We start from the raw sequence: 18285 nt of genomic DNA, 5'->3' as shown, positions 1-18285 counted from the left end.
AGAACAAAAAATTATCACAAACAGTCCTGCTACCACCACAGAGATGCAACATAACCACAAAAAACATGCAAAAACGATGCAAAATGGCCACAACAGATGCAGAAATCAGCACCACTAATCTCAACATGACAAATCACATGCAAAATGATGACACATCGACACAAAGTGCACAAAAACAAGCAAAAGAGACATAAAATGACCATAAAAAGATGTAGAATGATGACAAAGAGACACAAAGTGAATACAAACACAGCAAATCTACCACAAAAGTTGAAAAAATCGACACAAAATGGGCACAAATTTGCAAAAATAACCAGAAAGAGACACGAAATGACGACACAAAATTTAATATTATCACAAAATATGCAAAATGACCACAGAAAGTTACACACTTAGCATGAAAGTGTGCCAAAATGATGACAAAGAAGAACAAAATGAACGTTTAGGTTAAAAAAAAATTAAGACAGACGATGCAAAAATGAACACAAAATGTGGTCAAATGTCCACAGAAGGACACAAAATCAACACAGAGACACAAAATGAACACAAAAACACGCAAAATTACCCCAAAAGACACAAATGGCGTTAAAGAGATGAATATTTCCTCAGTTTGACTCATAAGAAACTAAATCAAGTCTCAAATTCAAACACTTCCACATTTTATCAATCACTTATTAAACGAAAATTATTCAGAATTCCGTTTGTCCAACACGGGCGGATACAAACTCTGAAGCGAAGGTTCCGCCCGGACAGTAAACGCTGTGACACCGAGCTCTTCCGCCATGTGTGATTTCTGACTAAAAGCGGCGTCGTTTTATTTATTATTGTGTTTAACGAGAGATTTAATGAAGATTTGTGTTAATTTTCGTCTTTAAATCTTTCAACGCGAAGCTGAGTTTCGTCCAAAATGGCGACGGACGAGTTTCAGAGACGTTAACGTGAAAAACGTGCCGCTGTTTTTCCTTCATGGGTGGAAAGTTCTAGCAGGTATGTAGATGATTTAACTACACACGACGCTTTTTAAAACACAAAACACCGAGAGACACAAACAGCAGCGAACAGGGATTCATTGGTGCACGTGTCTTTATTATGAGCTCAACACAACACCAAACTCCATTGAAAATTCTACATATTTAATGTTATCTTGCTTCATTTCAAGTATACCGCTGTGATTTATTTAAAACTTAGAACAGGGTTCAAGCTGATGATGTGCTGCATCATTCGGCTCGAAATCTTAGCAGCTAAACGATATACATTTTTATTTTGTGGGAAGAAACCTGTGGAAAATAGCTTGCTAGTGCTAAACAATGGTGATCAATAATCTTGAATGATCACTGTTTGCTGGATTGAATTAATGCCGAATTACTAAGTCGAATCCAGTTGTTTGTGAAAATCTGTAAGTGGTGAGCTCTGTTGCACATAAGTGTCAAAAAAAGCAAGAAAACTTTAAATAACCAAAATTTTGAATTGAGTCTTGCTGGAGATTTATTGCAGGAAACGTAATAAAACCTTGAACAGACAAATTCCTAGGAGAAAGTAATTATCCTCATGTCTCCGCTTTATTGTACCTGCTTTGTACCCAACATCATAACCAATAAAGTTCTACTTTATAGGTTAAAACAGCTTTTAAGGACCAGTTTCATTCATATAGGCCGTTTTCCTCCTGACACGTTGCTCTTGCAGCTGATGATAAATGGTAGTTTTTTTCTTCAAACATGAGGCGCCTTTGAGACCCGCTGGCATGTTTTGGAGTTCAGAGACTTAAAAGACAAAATTTCTAAGTTGGAGCTGAGGATCGACTTTTTTTTATTTTGGGCTGATACTGAAAACTGATGTGAGGAACGATCAATAACTGATATCTGGAACCGATATCACTTAAATGTTATATATTAACAACATGTGACAGCAAAGAAGCTGTCATTCGTAACTAAGTTACTTCATAAAAACGGCTTTCTATAACTGAATATGTACGATAGAAATAGGAGCGATGACGTCATTTAATTGTTTAATCAATAACTGATGAATAAAAATATCGACCAATAATCAGCAGATCAGAGGTGGAGCTGCTGATTGATGAAAACATCAGATCGGCTCTGAGTTTTCCGTCTTTGGTCCATTTCCTCAGTGTCTTTGTGACTCTGCAGGTTCTATGGAGGCCTTGGAGGAGCAGCTGAAGGTTCTGTCGGTAACCCGGCGGTCCCGTCCAGAAGAACCCACCTACCTGCTGGACGTGGCGCTGCAGCCCGGCGGCCTGCTGGCGGTTTCCTGCTCCAACTTCTCCGTCCACCTCCACGACAGAGACACTCTGCGGCCACTGGGGGAGCTTCGCGGTCACACCGGGCCAATCTGCGGCGTCACCTTCGCTCGCTCCTCCCCTGACCTGCTGTTCTCCGGTTCTGCCGACGGCTCGGTCCGAGTCTGGGACGTCCGGCGCCGCAGCTCCGACGCTGTTCAGACGTTCAGGAGTGACGCGTCTCACAGCTTCTGCAGCTTCGACCTGAGCTGCAGCGATGCTCTGCTGTGCGCCGGAACCGAGCAGGTGAGCGATGAGGACAGCTTCCTGGTGTTCTGGGACCGACGGAAGCCCGGTGCCGACCCGCTCGGGGTTTACTCCGAGTCACACAGTGATGACATCACTCAGGTGCGCTTCCACCCCCGGGACAAGGACCGGCTGGCGTCCGGCTCCACTGATGGCCTGGTCAACGTGTTCGACCTGAGCCGCGGCCCGGAGGACGAGGCGCTGCTCGCCACCTGCAACAGCGACTCGTCGGCCAGCGCCGTCTGCTGGTCCGGACCTGACCTGGACCAGCTGCTGTGCCTGAGCCACGACGAGGGGCTGCACCTGTGGGACCTGAGCCAGCTGGACAGCGATGAGCCGCTCACCGTGTTCAGCGCCGCCGATGCCCGCGGCCTGCCGCTGCTGCCAGGCGGCGGTAGCGTGGACTACCTGGTGGGTGGGCGGTGGCTGGAGGGGGCGGGGCTTCTGCTGGTGGTGGGCGGGATGAAGAGCGGCGAGCTGCACCTGATGCGTTGCGACGGCGGCGGGCTGCGGCTGCTGCGGAGCCTGCAGGGCGGCCACGCCTCCACGGTGCGCTGCTTCCTGTGGGACGCTGAGGGGGAGGCGCTGGTCACCGGGGGGGAGGACGCTCAGCTGTTGCTGTGGAAACCAGGAGGGGAGGAGCTAACGGCGGGGAGGAAGGAATCGATGAAGAGCGAATCGGCTTTGAGACTCAAATCCAGGCCGCACAAGAAACACAGATACCAGCGAGAGAAGACGGCGTAGACGCTTCTGGGTCACAAACGGACTTGTCAAGTTTCAGCATTTCATAGTCGCTGCCATCTTCCCATTTTCACTGTTTTGAAATAAAGCAGTCGACTTTAAACCTGTAGGACTCGTGTTAAGATGTGAATTTGACTCCATGTTGTTTGAATTGAACCTTTTCTGCCTCACTGACGTGAACATAAAACACATTAATTTAAACCTCTGAACTCTGAGCAGCAGTCTGTGTGTTTTTTTATCTGCTGTCTTGTTTTTCAATGTACGTGAATCAACAAAGGGGCTGCCAGGTGGGTCGCTGGTTATCATCATCGCTTCACAGCTAGAAGGTCGCCAGTTGGCGTCCCGGTGAGGACATCCGGGATCTTTCTACGTGGAGTCTCCATGCTCTCCACGTGCAGCGTGGGTTCTCTCTGGGTTCTCCAGCTTCCTCCCACACAGTCCAGAAACATGTTGAGGTTAATTGGTGATTCTAAATTGTCCGTAGGTGTGAATGTGAGTGTGCTTGGTTGTCTGTCTCTAAGTGTAGCCCTGTGATAGACTGGTTACCTGTCCAGGGTGTCCCCTGCCTTCACCCTGGGTCAGCTGGGATAGACTCCAGCCCCCCATGACCCTAGTGAGGATTAAGGTGGAGAGATGATGGATGAATCAACGTAAAGTCCTGCAGCTCTGTGGAAACTGAACAAAGAAAAAACTCAGCGACGTCTTCTGTGCAGAAACAGAATCACTCTCGTCTGTAAAAGGAGATAAAAATAAATATATTAACTGTCTTTGATGGACTTTAATGTGCTTTGGAACTGATTTTGTGTAATTTGAGACAATAAAACACTAAAACACATGTTGTTTTCTGTACAGAATGAAACCGGAGCCCAGTTTTTATATTTAAATGAACTGTTTTTTGTTCATTTCTCCTGTAAAAGTAGTAGCGATCGAAGCTTTCCAGCTTCCTGAAAGTCGGCGCTCTGGACCGGCCGCAGTGAAACGGCTGCAGCTGGACCTCGGTCACTGTAAAAACTCAGTGACTCACTTCTTCTCTGGTTTTTAATCATTGATGGATTTTTCAGTGACGGTGATGGAACGGGCTGAGTCATCATCTGCACATTAATAAAACGGTATTTCTGGGAGTTTCCCTGCAGGGTTTTAAAGCTGGAGTGTGTTTTTCCTTTCTGACACAAGCAGGAATTTGTAATAAGCGATGTGGTGTCCAACCAGTACAGCTGTTCAAACATCTGCTGGAGTGTTTTTGGCTGTGACATGGAGAGAAAAGCTACATCTAGTTAAAACTGGTGGTAAATAAAAATACTGACTACCAAGAGACAGAAAACAACAAAACAAAGCAAACAAAGATGACAAAAAGCAGCAAAACGACTCCAGGAAGATGCAAAGCTACAACAAAATAAGAAAAAATGACTAGAGAGAGATGCAAAAGGACTCAAAAAGAGACAAAACAACCACAGAGTGAAAATGAGATGCAAAAAAGACAGGAGAGAAAACTATCTAAAAGAGACAGCAAAATGAGACGATACAGCTTTCTGACCAACTGTGAACTATTAATGTGCAACGACCTGTCAGGAAAAATAACCAAACTGAACCTTAGAATAGTGAATTTATTCCAAATCATTTTACAATCATTTTACAATAAACTAAATGCAGCATGGATCAGAACCAGTGAACAGAGGAGCCAGTTGTTGGAGAAACATCCAGCATGGAGGAACATCTTTGTTATGTGTGAAAAACTCTGATTTTGTCGAAAAAAATGTGAATAGTAAAAAGCAAGCAATAATAATAATAATCAATGGGCAGCATCATTTATTCCTCCAGTGTTGGAAACACCTGTGGACACTTGGTAAAAGGTTGTAAGTTGAAATTCAACTTTAGTTTTTCTTTTTTAATGGTTTGTATTTGTGTCATTCTGCACAGAAGATATGTTTCTCCTTCTTCACGGTCGTCCTGTTTCTAGGACTGTATATTGTAATGAAAACTGAACCCACAGTGAGGGGACAGGACCTAAACGCGCCCAGGACCCAGAGGGGCTCCGTGCGGGCCCCCTGATGTCCGTCCCTGCAGCACCAGGTTGGTACATTACAGTTATGTAACTCCTTCCCCTGTAATCTTGCACACAAATCCAGCCTCCGTGCGTCGCTTCGCTCCGTGTACCGGCCGGCAGACGGCGGGCTGCGGGCCGCTGGGCAGGGCCTCGGACTGGTTCGGCCTCATTCCGGGACGCTGTTTGCGGCTCCGCACACACTCGCTCCGCACTTTCTGCCCCGATCTCTTCCCTTGTCCCTTCTCCTCCTCCTCCACCTAACCGACGAGCTCGCAGCCTCCGCGCTGATTGACAGGCGGTGCCGTCCAATCGCAGCCCCCGACATTGGCGCCGGCGGCCAATCAGCGTCGTAGGTGTACTGTGGCCCGTCCAGCATGCTACGCTGCGTCTGTGTTATGTGTGCCATGGTCTCAGCCCAGCAGTGTTGACAATAGGGTGAAAAGAAACAGCCCCGAACCACGAACGACCCGAGGAAAACACCGAAACCCAGGGGCCCGGGCCACACGAGCAGCTCCAGCACTCACAGGAATGTAATTGCGTTTGTCTAATCGTTTTATATTTTGCTATTAATGGGAGTTTGAGGATCTCTCCGTTGGAAGGAAAAGGCACTCGTGGGTTTGGCTGTTTCAGGCCGAGATTTTGCTGCTGCTCCGCCGCTGCTTGGGAAAGGCTGTCCGCACCGAGCTGGAGGTAGCCTAACACTTAGCCTCGTAGCTTTCCGAACGTAGGATAAACTCCTCGCCGCCGTCTCCGTTGCGAACCGCAGAGGATCAAGGTAAAGTACTGTGATCTTGGAGCTGCAGCTTGTCGGGCTCGGGTCGGGATCGGGACGGTGTGTGTCTCCCAGCCCAGCCGCTCTGTCAGTCTGAGAGCGCTAGCTAACGGTAGCAGCATTAGCACTGCCCCTGTATTTACATCTGGGATGATGGGTGATCGCCCGAGCCCACCCAGGTAATGTTACCTTATTAGCACTCATGTGAACTCAAATTTAATCACTTCACTGTTTTTAGATCCGCTTCTTGTGTTTCCTTTTTGCACTGAGAGCTAGCTGGTGGCGGCTAATGAGCTAATGCTACATGTTCAACTTAAGCTAACCCGCGATAGCCGCAGCGCTAACGTTAGCTAGCTACCTAAAACGCCGTGTTTTGAAATAAAGCTCGAGAGCGTTGGTGAAAAGCTCGGTCTGTCTCCACGTTTGGAATATTTAGGTGCTTTTTGCACCAAGAGGAGACAACTAGCTAACATTAAATGACGCTTTGGAGCGCCTAATCGGGGAGCTAACGTTGCTAGCTAGTTAACGTTAGTGAGGCTATCGCGCTGTCAAGTTTTGAATATTACGCTGCTTGCTGCTGCTGCCAGGCCCAACATGGCCAAGCTAACGCCAGCCCTCTCAATCGGCTTCATTTTTGACCTCAGGCAGTTGGAGAGACACAAACTTCATACTAGAGACACAAAACGACAACAAAAGAGCCAAACGCAGCACAAATAGACACGAACCTATTACAGGGAAAAGCTAGACTCTTGTAAAAAGGATCCAAACGGCCACAGAGATGCAGGATGACAAATGGGACACACAATCTGAATGAAAGACGCTCAAAGTGTTTGCTTGGGACAGGAAATTACAACAAAAACAGCAAAACGACTCTTAGAAAGACACAAAACAACTACAGAGATAAACAAGACTCCTGTAAAAAGTATTAAATGACCAGAAAAAAATACAAAACGACCACAGTGAGGCACAAACTACTACAGAGAGTTAAAAACAAGGCAGACCGACTGGAGAGAGACACCAGTTGACTGAAAGGGAAGCAAAATGTCTAAAAATAGCTCAAAATTATTATAATAAAAAGAAGCTAAATTGCCATAAATAGACAGAAAACAACTCGCGACGGATGCAAGACTCCTATTAACAGGGTCTAAATAACTACAGCGTGACACAAATTGATTACTGGAGATTAAAAATGACCACAAAAAGGAGCAAAACAACTGCAAGTGTGCACAAAAACACGTGCAAGATGCTTATAAAACACGCACAACCGGTAGAGAGCGTGAAATCCTGCTCGAAAATGACGACAAAACAATAACCGAGAGATGCAAAGAGATTTTAAAGGATGCAAAATGACAACAAACAGATGCAAAACAACAACAAGGAGAAATAAAACAACTACAGACAAATGCAAAATGACACAAAAAATCCCCGGAGGAATCCTAAACTAGAACAAAATGAGGCAAAATGACCAGAGAGAGGTGCAAACGGACAAAAAAACAACTTAAAATAACAAATAGAGGTATAACACCTTTAGAGATGTGAGACTGTTGTAAAAAGGAGCAAAAAACGGCAACAGAGATTTAATGTGAAGACAATAAGATGCAAAACAAGGCTTATAAAGGAGACAGAAAGAGACAAAAACTGTCAATCAAATATGCAAAGTGACTAAAAAGTTTAAAAACTTCTCTAAAAAGCAGCGAAATGACTACAGAGAAATACAGGACTCCTGTGAAAGGGAGCAAAATGAACAAAAAACTATCACAAAGAGAGGCAAAGTGACTAAAAAAAGAAAAACCACTCCAGAGAGATGCAGGACTCCTGTTAGAGGGAACAAACTGAGCGAAAGAGACAGAAAATGAAGGAAAACAAGAAGAAAAACTGTTAAAAAGAGATGCAAAGTGGCATAAAACAGTTTCAGAAATGTGCCAGTACGGTTTCCACCCCTTTCAGGATGTTTTGTGCCGCCGTAGGAGACGTGGCCTTTTGTCTCGTAATCATCCAACCGAGGAAAATGTCAGTAAAATGGCTTAAATGAGCTCCGTCACCTGCAGCTGTAATGTGTATTAATGCACGTTAACGCATCAGTAAGGACGGTGCAGGATTCTAGCTTGAATATAATTATAGTAAAAAACTTCTTCTATGTATTATTGTTGTTTATATAATGTGTGTATTTCTATGATATTATTGGTCTTAACTTTCTTATTTACCGTATTCAGATGAATGTGTTTTATAAGTCATAGCGTGTGGTTTTAATTAGTTTATGGTTTTGTTTGCTGCTGATAAAAGTCAATATGTAACGCCAGCCTGCACAGTAAATGGATTTAATCTTTTTTATTTGATTCCAGTCAGTCATGCAGGTTTAGTTAAACTACAACCCGACTCTTAATCCCCAGACTCTGCTGTGAACTTTAAATGTGAGTGTGTACAAGGTGCCTTTTGTGTTTTCTTTGACGGGATGTTTTTCTCTAACTTCTCCTTCCATCAGAGGACAGGTGTGGCGTCGCACGGCTCACCTGTGAACGTGTGTTTTCCTTTCGCTCCGCTTCGTCGCCGAGGCGTTTAAATGTCAGCCGGGGCGGAGGGCAGGTCCAGTTTACCTTCCAAAGTCTGCCGTGTTTATGGCGCTGCCTCCTTATCGCCGCCTTTTAGAGTCAAGCTGAGCTCGTTTGTGCAAACGGCGTAATTACAGCGCGGATGAATCACCCCGGTTAGACGTGCTGCCGGGTTCAGGAGGCCTTCTGGAGACGGAGACGTGGGGTTTACTTGAGCGCTCATCAGAGAATCCCGCCGTTGTTGGGTCGTAGTGGTGATGATGTGCTGCGATGAAAGGCTCCATGTTTGGAGGATTCTGGCTCCTGGGAGCTGCAGAGTTGGCTGAAAGTCACATTAATCGATTAGTTCTCCGCTAATAAGTTCATCAGCAATTACTTTGACAGTCAGTTCATTAGTTTGAGGATTTTTCAAAAAGAAAAACGTGTAATTGCAGCTTCGTACATGTGAATATTTTTCTTTTTTCCCCTCCTCTATGGAGGTAATCTCAACATGTTGAGATGTTTTGCATCGTTTTAGGAATAAATGAAGCTGATAAATGAATCTGCCACCGTTTTCAGAATCGTTTAGTGCATATATATATTTTTAAAGTCAAATTTCTCTGCTTGCGGCTTCTGCATAATTTCCGTTTCGTTCCTCCTCTGTGACAGTAAACTGAATATGTTTGGACAAATCCAGACGTGTGTCATCTTCAGCTAGTTCAACACATTTATTTTTTATTTTTTTGGACATTTTATAGACCAAACACTGACTAATAAGCCAAAGATAATCACTGTGGCTGTTGTGCATATTTTTTTTATAAGGAATAAATGAAGCTAATAAAGTAATCTGCAGCTGTTTTGATCATCAGTTGATCCGTTTGGGTTTTTCTTTAAACACAAAAAGCCAAACGTCTCAGGTTACAGCCAGTAAATGTGAATATTTTATATTTTTGACAGTAAACTGAATATATTTGGGTTGCAAACAAAACATATGTCATCGTGGGAAACACTGGTCGACATTTTTAAAAATACTTTTCTACCATTTTTAGAAGCAAACAGCGAATAGGTTGAATCCAAAAACAGATTTTAGATCCATTGGTGCAGAAAGAATCCTCATATTAATCCATAACGAGAGTCATTGTTAGTTGCAGCCAGATTTTAACGATGTTTTGTAGCTTCCTGTCATAAACATGAACATCAGGAAACATCTGCAGCAGAAGTTTGATTGATGAGAAAAATGTGGATTTAATCCAGTTAGTGTCGTGTTGTTGCTCAGAAACATGAAAACGTCCGACTCTGAGTAAATCTGTGACGTTACATAAAGCAAATGTTCATCTGTTGATGGAAAACTAGTGTTTCACCGGAGTTTTAATTTATTTCTTAGAGTTTCATTAACATAAATGATGTTTCGTGGCTCACCAGAAGCTCATGATGCTCGTCGATAACGATAATCTGCACCGTAATTAATACAACAGAGAGAAAAAAACAGCAGTTTGGTTAAGTCAGGTGTAAGAATTAAAAGTTTGTGAGTAATAAACAGAATAAACCTGGGTTTAAACCGCCTCCACGAGTCAGAACTCTTCATAGGCGAAGCGATAATAAATCAACTTAATGGGTTATTGGTTAGTTGTGGGATAAATAAAGTCCATAAAATATTACTTTTTCAAATAAAACAAGTGAGCAAGAAGAAAATGTGTCGATTAAACAGTCGTGAAAATAACGTGAAATTCCCGCCAGTATCAGCTCTTAGTCACTGCTGATCTTTTTGTTTCACTTTGTTCATACATCTTGTGTCAATTATAAATAAAATATTGATGATGGTAGGAGTGTGTAAATCTGAGCTGCAGTGATTAATCAATTAGTTGTTAACCATTAAATGAATCGCCAATTATTTTGTAAATCCATTAATTGCTTTGAGGAATTATTTTTTAAAGGAGAAATGTCTAAATTCTCTGATTTTGGCTTTTTAAGTGTGAATATTTTCATCTTTTTCTCCGACTGTGACAGTAAACTGAACATCTTTACACACAACAGTCATCTTGGATGTTTTAGAGACCAAATATCTGATCAAGTAAACATTTAACAGATTAATTAATCATAAACAATAATTCTTAGTTTCAGTCCTGCTTTACATAAATGTAAAGAAAATCCTTTAAAAGATTTAATAAACATGAAATATTCATTTCAACTGTAGATATGGCACAAGTTCCTCTGAGTATGAAAAATAACTAGATTACAGGATTATTCTTCACTGTAAAAAAACCATCATTTTGGTTATCACTTTTGAACAGTTTTTTTTTTGTTTTTTTAAGATTTATCCCATTTTGTTAAATTACAGATAACTATTAAAATCACAGGAAAAAAAGTATTAAATTACACACAAACCGAGAAAACAACTTTAAATAATGTCCATCAAAAACTGGAATTTTTACAAATTGTTCTTTCACAATGTGTTACTCTAAAGTTCTATATTTGAAAAAAAAAGTATTTAAATTGACTAAAATATGATTGTTGTAGAGATATTTGCTGTTATTAAAATATGTGAAGTGTTGGAAAACTGTCAAAATGTTAAATTAGGTTATTTACAGATGATAGCTAGTAAATTCACAGGAAAAAATATTCATTTACTTCAAAAAAACAAAAACCAGGGAAAACTGTAAATGTCCACATGAAAAAGCGGAATTTTATAAAATGTAAATTTTCTTTCTATTTTCATTATTTAAATCAGCTAAAATATTATTATTTTACAGATATATGCTGTTATAAAAATATGTGAAGTATTAAAAAAACTGTAATATATATATATATACATACAGTTTTGGATAAATTGAGATTTTTTTTCTGTGATTTTACTAATTAGTATCAGTAAATTAACAAAAAAGGAATGTATATATATATAATCATTACAAAACTGTAAATAATGTCCACATGAAAAAGCTGAATTTTTACAAAAAGTAAATTGAGATTTCATAGAATGTGACTGTAAAGTTACACATTCTTTTTTTTTGTACTGCATTTAAATCAGCTAAAAAATACTAGTAATTTACATTTATTTGCTGTTATTTTTAATTTAATATTTTTTCACAGTTTCTGACCATTACAGTACTTTACTGCTAGATTTTCACAGTTTTTTTTCTTTACTTTATAGCATCTTATCAGTAGAATAACACTGACATTAGACAGATTATTTAGTGCAGATTATTAGACGTGGATGCAGCAGCAGAGTGAGCTGTGTGGGTTTTAGCTTTAATGTTGTTTCCTGTTTGTCGTCATGAATACGATGCAGCAGCTTCTCCCTCAGCTGTTGGTACGTTTACTTTGGACTTCAGCTGAAGTGTGGACATGATATTCAGGCTGGAGTTGGTTCTACAGCGCGGCTCTGTCGGGTTTCTGCTGCTGCTGCTGCTGCTTGTGTTTCCGTCCTCGGTTCTGCTGCTCCGGTTCACCTCCTGGACGCCGTGTTCGCTGTGCCGCCGTCATGTTTGTTGACTTCCCGTCGACCGCCGGCTCCCTCCCTCCTCTTCCTCCCCTCCCTCCCCTTCCTCCCGGTCCTCTAATCCCACCCTCCCCGGGCCCGTTCGGATGTCATCTGGCCTCTTATGTAAGCGTTGTGGGAGGGATCGGCTTTGGTGCTGCCTGAGCGACCAGCCGGCTCACTGTCGCTCTGCCTCCCGTCTCGCTGTGTCTCTGTCGCCATTAGCCGTCTGCGCCGCCGGCTCGGGACTGATGGTCGTTCATGGGGACTCCGGCGCCCCGTTGCACAGGTGAGCAGAACCGCCGGGTCGAAGCGTTCAGCGAGTCGGGGTCCGTTAGCAGCAGAGAATCGGCTCTGCTGGTGAGTAGATGCGTCGTTTAAGGCAGTAGGACGGCTGATGTGATCGATGGTGTGTTCTCAGCCCGGTGCAGAGCTAGACGAGCGTCAGGTCCAAGGGTGTTTGGAGGCACTGGGTCGCCTGGTTCTGGGTTCACTGGTCAGCTGTTTGGTCTCTGGAATGGTTAAAATGTTGAATTCTAGTCTGTGAAGTCAGGTTTGTGTTGGACGTCTGGTTTGAGAGCAGTGTTCTGGTGTCGTTTGGTCTGATTCGGTCCAAGAATCTCAACACGAGTCAGAATTTATCCAACTCCATGACAACACGTGCAGCGCGAACGGCGGCGGATACCTTCAGTGATCGATCGTTTTCTGGATTTATCGATTAGTTGTTCAGTCCATAAAACGTCAAGCTGACCAATGTTTTTGCTCCAGAACCGGTCCACTGTCACAGAGGAGGAACGGAAATAGAAAACATTCACATTTAGAAATCTATAATCAGCAGATTTAACCTTAATTCCTCAAAAAAAACCTCAAACAACCACAAAATCCCACCGAACGACCACAGCAGGGTTTGTTGGTTAGTTTCTGGGATGATCAGTTTGTTGTTTTGTTTATAAAATGTCAGGAAATGTTGGCGTTCAGTCATAAAAAGGAATCAAATATTCACATGTAAGGAGCTGGAATTCTTCAGTCTGTCCTCGTTAATCGATCCTCTAATTAGCTGCTGAGTAGTTTCTCGTTAATTCGTCGCTGCAGCTCTGATATCGGCTGAACTCCTCACAGGAAGGAAGAAAACAGTGATGTTAGCGACGAGATTCAACGTCGATTAGACAGAAGTTCAGTCCAGAATTCATCGCTGGAGCTCAAACAGTCGGTTTTAAACGTCTTGAAGTTGCTTCTTATTGTCTCATAAACGGTTAAAGCTCAAACAACATCAATCCTGTGATGATATAAAAGCAGCAGACGCTCACTGTGGAGGATCTGGAACCAGAACCGAGCTGCGGGTCAGCGGTGAGGAGACCTGATTGTCTGAACGTCAGAGTCTTTATCTGGAGATAATCTCAGAGCGAAGGTGAACCAGAGGCTCCAGTGTGGTGTCGTGGTTCGTCGCTCATGCTTTTGCTTTTAAATCGAGTTTAAAAGGCAAAAACCAGGAAGTGACGCTGAGTCTGCTTCCTGTTGGCGTGAATCGTGATGTCAGGTTCATCGTTATTGATTGTGTTATCAGGATGAATGATTTCAGGTGGATATGACTGATTTTTGACCAACATGGAGCCGTTGTTTGTACAATATTTAATTAGAACGCGGCTCATTTCAGCTAAACGTAGAACATGAAGCGTTTAAGCCCACGTTTACTGATGAACCCTCTGAAGCCAAAGCAGCAGCAGGTTCTGGGCGGGTTTAGTTCTGTCACATTTTTAACTGAGCAAACATGAAGACGGAGAGAAAACTAAAACACGGTTCTGACGAGGAGGAAGTCAGATTTCTTCTATGTGTCACCCAAAACTTTAAAAGAGTTTCTGAGTGTCCACAGGTTTTATTCACACTGGGAAACTGCTACACGCTGTACGTGTTTAGATATTTACACTTCAACGTTTTCACTTTCTGGCTCAGTGGTTCTCAAACTGGGGGTTGGGACCCTCATGGGGGTCCCAAGATCATTTCAGGGGGTCGCCACGTCTTTGTAATAATAATAATAAAATAAAGATAAAGCCTACATTTATCAAATAGATGTGTATTAGGGCTGTCAAAATGAAAAGCGTATACTTCTTCCAACTCCTTTTTCAGGCTTTTTAATGTTATGATTTGACTATACACATTATTATTCTGTTTTGCTCTTTTTTGAATGATTTTCTTTAGTTTTTATGTTTTTTTCCCCTTTCATTTGTCAGAAATAAATTCAGTTAATTCAACAGAAAATTAACGCGTTCATGTAAAGAGATGTGGGATTAACACATTAATTTTTAGTAATACAGGAACAACACAGTTATTACTCACGATATAGTAAAAATTCAAACTGGGCGTCACAAACACTAACTGATGTTATGTTGGGGGTTTGAGAACCACTGGTCCAGAAAGACGTTTCACCGTGCAGCATGTATCCTGCTCCTCACTACACTTTATTTTATTCATCAGTTATGTTTTGTTTTACTCCAAACTAGTTCTTAAGCTTGTCTTCTGGAAGCACCGCCTGCAGTTTAACCTGAAGACTCTCTGAATTTCTGTCACGTGACCGTTAATCACAGCTGAGTCCGTCGTGGCGTTTCGTAAAGAAATGTAGAATTTTTAGTTTTTCACAGAATCTGTTGCAAATGATTTATTTTTTTAAAACTGATTTTTAAGCTCCGATCTGGATCATATTCTCAACTGGACACATGATGCGTTCAGGACCACCCGGGTGTTAAAAACCCAACGATGTATTTTGTTTCTACAGCTTCCTGCTCAGATTAGTCGTGTAGTTTTGTTGAATTTAAACCCTGCTGGTGTAGTTTTTGATCTAGACGGTTGAAGTTGAATCTGAATCATTGTTATCGACCGAACGAAGCGATAAACCAACGGATTGGTTCAGAGCTTTGACTTGACCACCAGCAGCTGGATGAACGTCTGAGGATGAGCTGATCATCTAAAGCGAGTCTTTCTGTGGGTTTAACGGCACTGAAACCCACTTTGCATTCCTCCAAACATCAGACTCACATCGGCGGTACGACTTCTGGGCGTCTGAGTGAATTCACAGGTTTGCGTCTGGAAAAATCCCAGATTAGCACCGAAAACGTTGGCTTCCTGAAGCTCGTTAACTGTTAAAGGCGTTATTAAAATCCCCACCGTGTTGATTTAGGAGCTGCTGATCTGGAAACGCGTTTAACTCCTGTTCAGCGACTTATTTCCACTTCATTGTATAGTTAAGAAACAAAAGCCCAGTTTGATGTCGGTGTGTACAGACTGTGGTGGAGACGAGGCCGCTCAGCGTCTCCTTAATCACCGCTGATTGTTATCTCCGTCCTGCTGCCTCTCTGCAGCCATTAATCAGTTTAAAGTGCAGCAGGTGACAGGCGATCAGCTGTTCGGCCCATTACGGCGTCCGACTGCTGGTTTCCTCCGGTACTGGACAGACTGTGAGCTCAGCAGAGCGGCCTGCAGCGGCTCATTACATAACTTTTCTTTTCTTTGTGGCCTGAGCTCCAGTTCGTTTCTTCTCTGGCTTCAGCGTCGTCCTGTTGAGCTGCTGTGGATCTGATCGGCGTCTCTTTGTGTCCCGTTGAGGCTAAAAACACAGGAAGTAGTTTTGTTCAGTCCTGTTTGAAGTCAGGGTCGAGAGCAGCGTTGGGTTGGTTTGATGTTTAACAGACTTTTCTATCAGCTGCTGTACTAATTAGTTAATTAGACGTCTTTTCATCTGAGAGGTCCGAGTTTAAACAAACCCTTACCTGTGCAGGTGTGTCGTCGTGAAGTCGACGGCCAGACGTGCTTTAATGTGTCATAAATATTGTTCTACGTGTAGAAGAACCACTGTTCTCATGTTTAATGTGTCATTTTACAGTCAGACGTTGTGAAAGAACGTTTAGGAGGTTACGTTAGTTTTCCCTGTTCAACAACACATACAATAAAAAACCACAATCCACATGTTAATTCTAACTATCTGTGATTTACCAGATATTGTCTTTAGTTTCACAGAGAAAGTTCCTGATTTTCAGACAGGTTTTAAGGATTCAAGGAACTGTTCTTGTCATGCCAGCTCACACTGACATGTTTGTGGCACGTTTTGTAATTTAACAAAACAGAGAAAATGTGTAAAACAGCAAAATGTAACAAACCAATCAGTTACAGAAACACAACTCTGTCACTTAAAAGAAAAACCACTTCTTTCAAATGACAGTCTGGTGTTTCTGTCATTTTATTTATTTATTGTTTTTACACTTTACTGTTTGACAGATTGTCCCTGTTTAGTTAAACTACAGGTCATATATTCTAAAGAAATCACAAAAAAAAAGTCTAATTTACATGTAAACTGTGAAAAAACAGCCAAAAACAAAAAAACATCCACATCAAAACCTGTTTTTTTTTTTTGATAACCAGAGATTTTGTTCTTTTACAACGTTTAACCATAAAATTACATTTTTTAAATAAAAAAAATGTATAATCTTACAAATATTTGCTGTTATTTGAAAGAAAAGTTAAAATATTAAGGTTTTTAAAAAATGCTAAAAACTAATTTAAAAATTGAAGTTTTCATAGTTTTTTGTTGTTGTTTATTTTACAGATTTTTTCTGTTTTGATTAATTAAAGACATCTAGAAAAAAGTCTCATTTACAGGTAAAGTGTAAAATAAAAAAAGGGCCAAAACTAAACATGTTCGCATCTAAAACCTGTTTTTATTAAAGACATTTTTTTAACAGTTTTTAACCATAAAATTACATTTTTAAAACTTTTTCAAAAATAAGCAAAAAATTGTATAATTTTACAGATATTTGCTGTAATTTGTAAGAAAAGTTGCATATTAAGATTTTCTTTTTTAAATGGTAAAAAATAAAAATTTTGCTGTCATTTGTTTTGTGACAGATTTTTCCTGTTTTGATTAATTACAGATAATATCTAGAAAATCACAGAAAATAAACGTGTTCGCTTGTTTACTGTAAAAAAAAAAAAAAGCACAAATACCAGCCAAAACTGTCAATAATGTCCACATGGATTTTTAAAAAAATTTATAAATATTTGCCAGTATTTTTACAATTTGTAATTTTTTTGTACTGTTTTAAGATATTATTTTCCTGTTTTTTAGTTTTTCGTGTATTTAATATTAAAAACTATAGTATCCTGGTATCTTAGGGCAGTATTTAAAAAACAAAAAACAAAAAGAGGAATTAAATGTGTTATATTTCAGACCCATTTGTGAAGATTTACAGCTTTGCAAGAACCATTTTTTGACAGCAGCAGCTATTGTCACAGTTTTTAAACATTAGAATAATCCTCTGTTTCATATTTTATTGTGGCCACCTTGCAGACAGATTTTTAGGATCATATTTTTACAGTGTAGACCTGTAGTAGTGCCTGTTGGGCCTCTGTGTCCGGGCCGCCCGGCGTCTGGCCCGTAGAACCTCCTCCTGCTCTTTGACGCTCCTTCAGGCATTTCCTCCTGGGTGTGGCTCACCGGCGGAGTTCTCAGTGAGAAGTGTGACGACTACCGAGGCCTGTTTTGGTCGTCAGCGCCTGAAAAGCCAGTTTGCCGAAGCTATTTATTGTCTTCACACGTAATCAGTGGCGAACACTCGGCAGCGGACGCTTCCTCGGCTTCCTCCCGCTGCGGCCCAGCAGCTCCATTGTTGCGTCGCTCTTTGTGTTGCGGGACTCTGTTTGTGTTGCCGTAGCTGGACCACGGCGAGTCCCATGCTGGGAGAACGAGGCTCCGCTTCGGCGGTACAGGTCTGTAGAGAGAGAGAGACCAGTAAAACTGCAGGAAGATGGACTGATGGAGAGCTAAACAACAACAACAACAAGCCAGCGTTGTTTCCTGTTTGTCCGTTTACATGTGCAACAAAACAAAACAAAACAAAACAAAGCAGTCGGACTGTTTGTTGGACACAAAACCTCAACTTGTGTCAGACAGAGATGACGTTAGGGTTCATTTATGGCCGATTAATAATCTGTGGTGTTTGAGGCTCTATTATGGTTAGAAATATAACATAAAATGAAATCTAAGCACAGGGACGTTATTAGCAGGTCACAAGTTATTTATTTTTCTACCTGCAGAGCTCCAGAGTGGTCAAAATTCAATAATGGCACATTATGACAGGAATGATTATTTTATTTAATAATCAGCTCGTGATTCTTCTGAATAATAATAATAATAATAAT

The 18285-nt window shown here is 41.6% G+C and overlaps 2 protein-coding genes across 8 annotated transcripts in view; both read left to right on the top strand.

Annotated features, from left to right (window-relative positions):
• The first annotated feature begins 925 nt into the window (after positions 1 to 925).
• wdr89 (WD repeat domain 89) lies at positions 926 to 3495 on the top strand. The gene is made up of 2 exons (XM_008283417.1): positions 926 to 987; positions 2145 to 3495. Exon 2 carries the CDS (start codon positions 2150 to 2152, stop codon positions 3281 to 3283), a length of 1134 nt encoding a protein of 377 aa, XP_008281639.1. The 5' UTR covers positions 926 to 987; positions 2145 to 2149; the 3' UTR covers positions 3284 to 3495.
• A 2249-nt stretch (positions 3496 to 5744) lies between these two features.
• Positions 5745 to 18285, top strand: part of ppp2r5eb (protein phosphatase 2, regulatory subunit B', epsilon isoform b) — a 54976-nt gene continuing 42435 nt past the window's right edge. For 2 of the 7 annotated variants that reach the window (XM_008283414.1, XM_008283413.1), the window contains exon 1: positions 5745 to 6099. Coding sequence is in view for 5 of the 7 variants with exons in the window: in XM_008283408.1 (XP_008281630.1) it covers positions 12351 to 12388 (38 nt within the window). In the remaining 2 variants the exon portion in view is untranslated. Of the gene's footprint in view, positions 6276 to 12273; positions 12389 to 18285 lie in introns of those variants that run through there. The other 5 variants (XM_008283411.1, XM_008283409.1, XM_008283408.1 and 2 more) reach the window with 3 other exon arrangements.

This window comes from Stegastes partitus, unplaced genomic scaffold, assembly GCF_000690725.1.
Source record: "Stegastes partitus isolate 25-593 unplaced genomic scaffold, Stegastes_partitus-1.0.2 Scaffold310, whole genome shotgun sequence".
NCBI classification, from domain to species: domain Eukaryota; kingdom Metazoa; phylum Chordata; class Actinopteri; family Pomacentridae; genus Stegastes; species Stegastes partitus.
The sequence above is the reverse complement of the archived record's forward strand: the minus strand, read 5'-3'. Positions and strand labels throughout refer to the sequence as shown.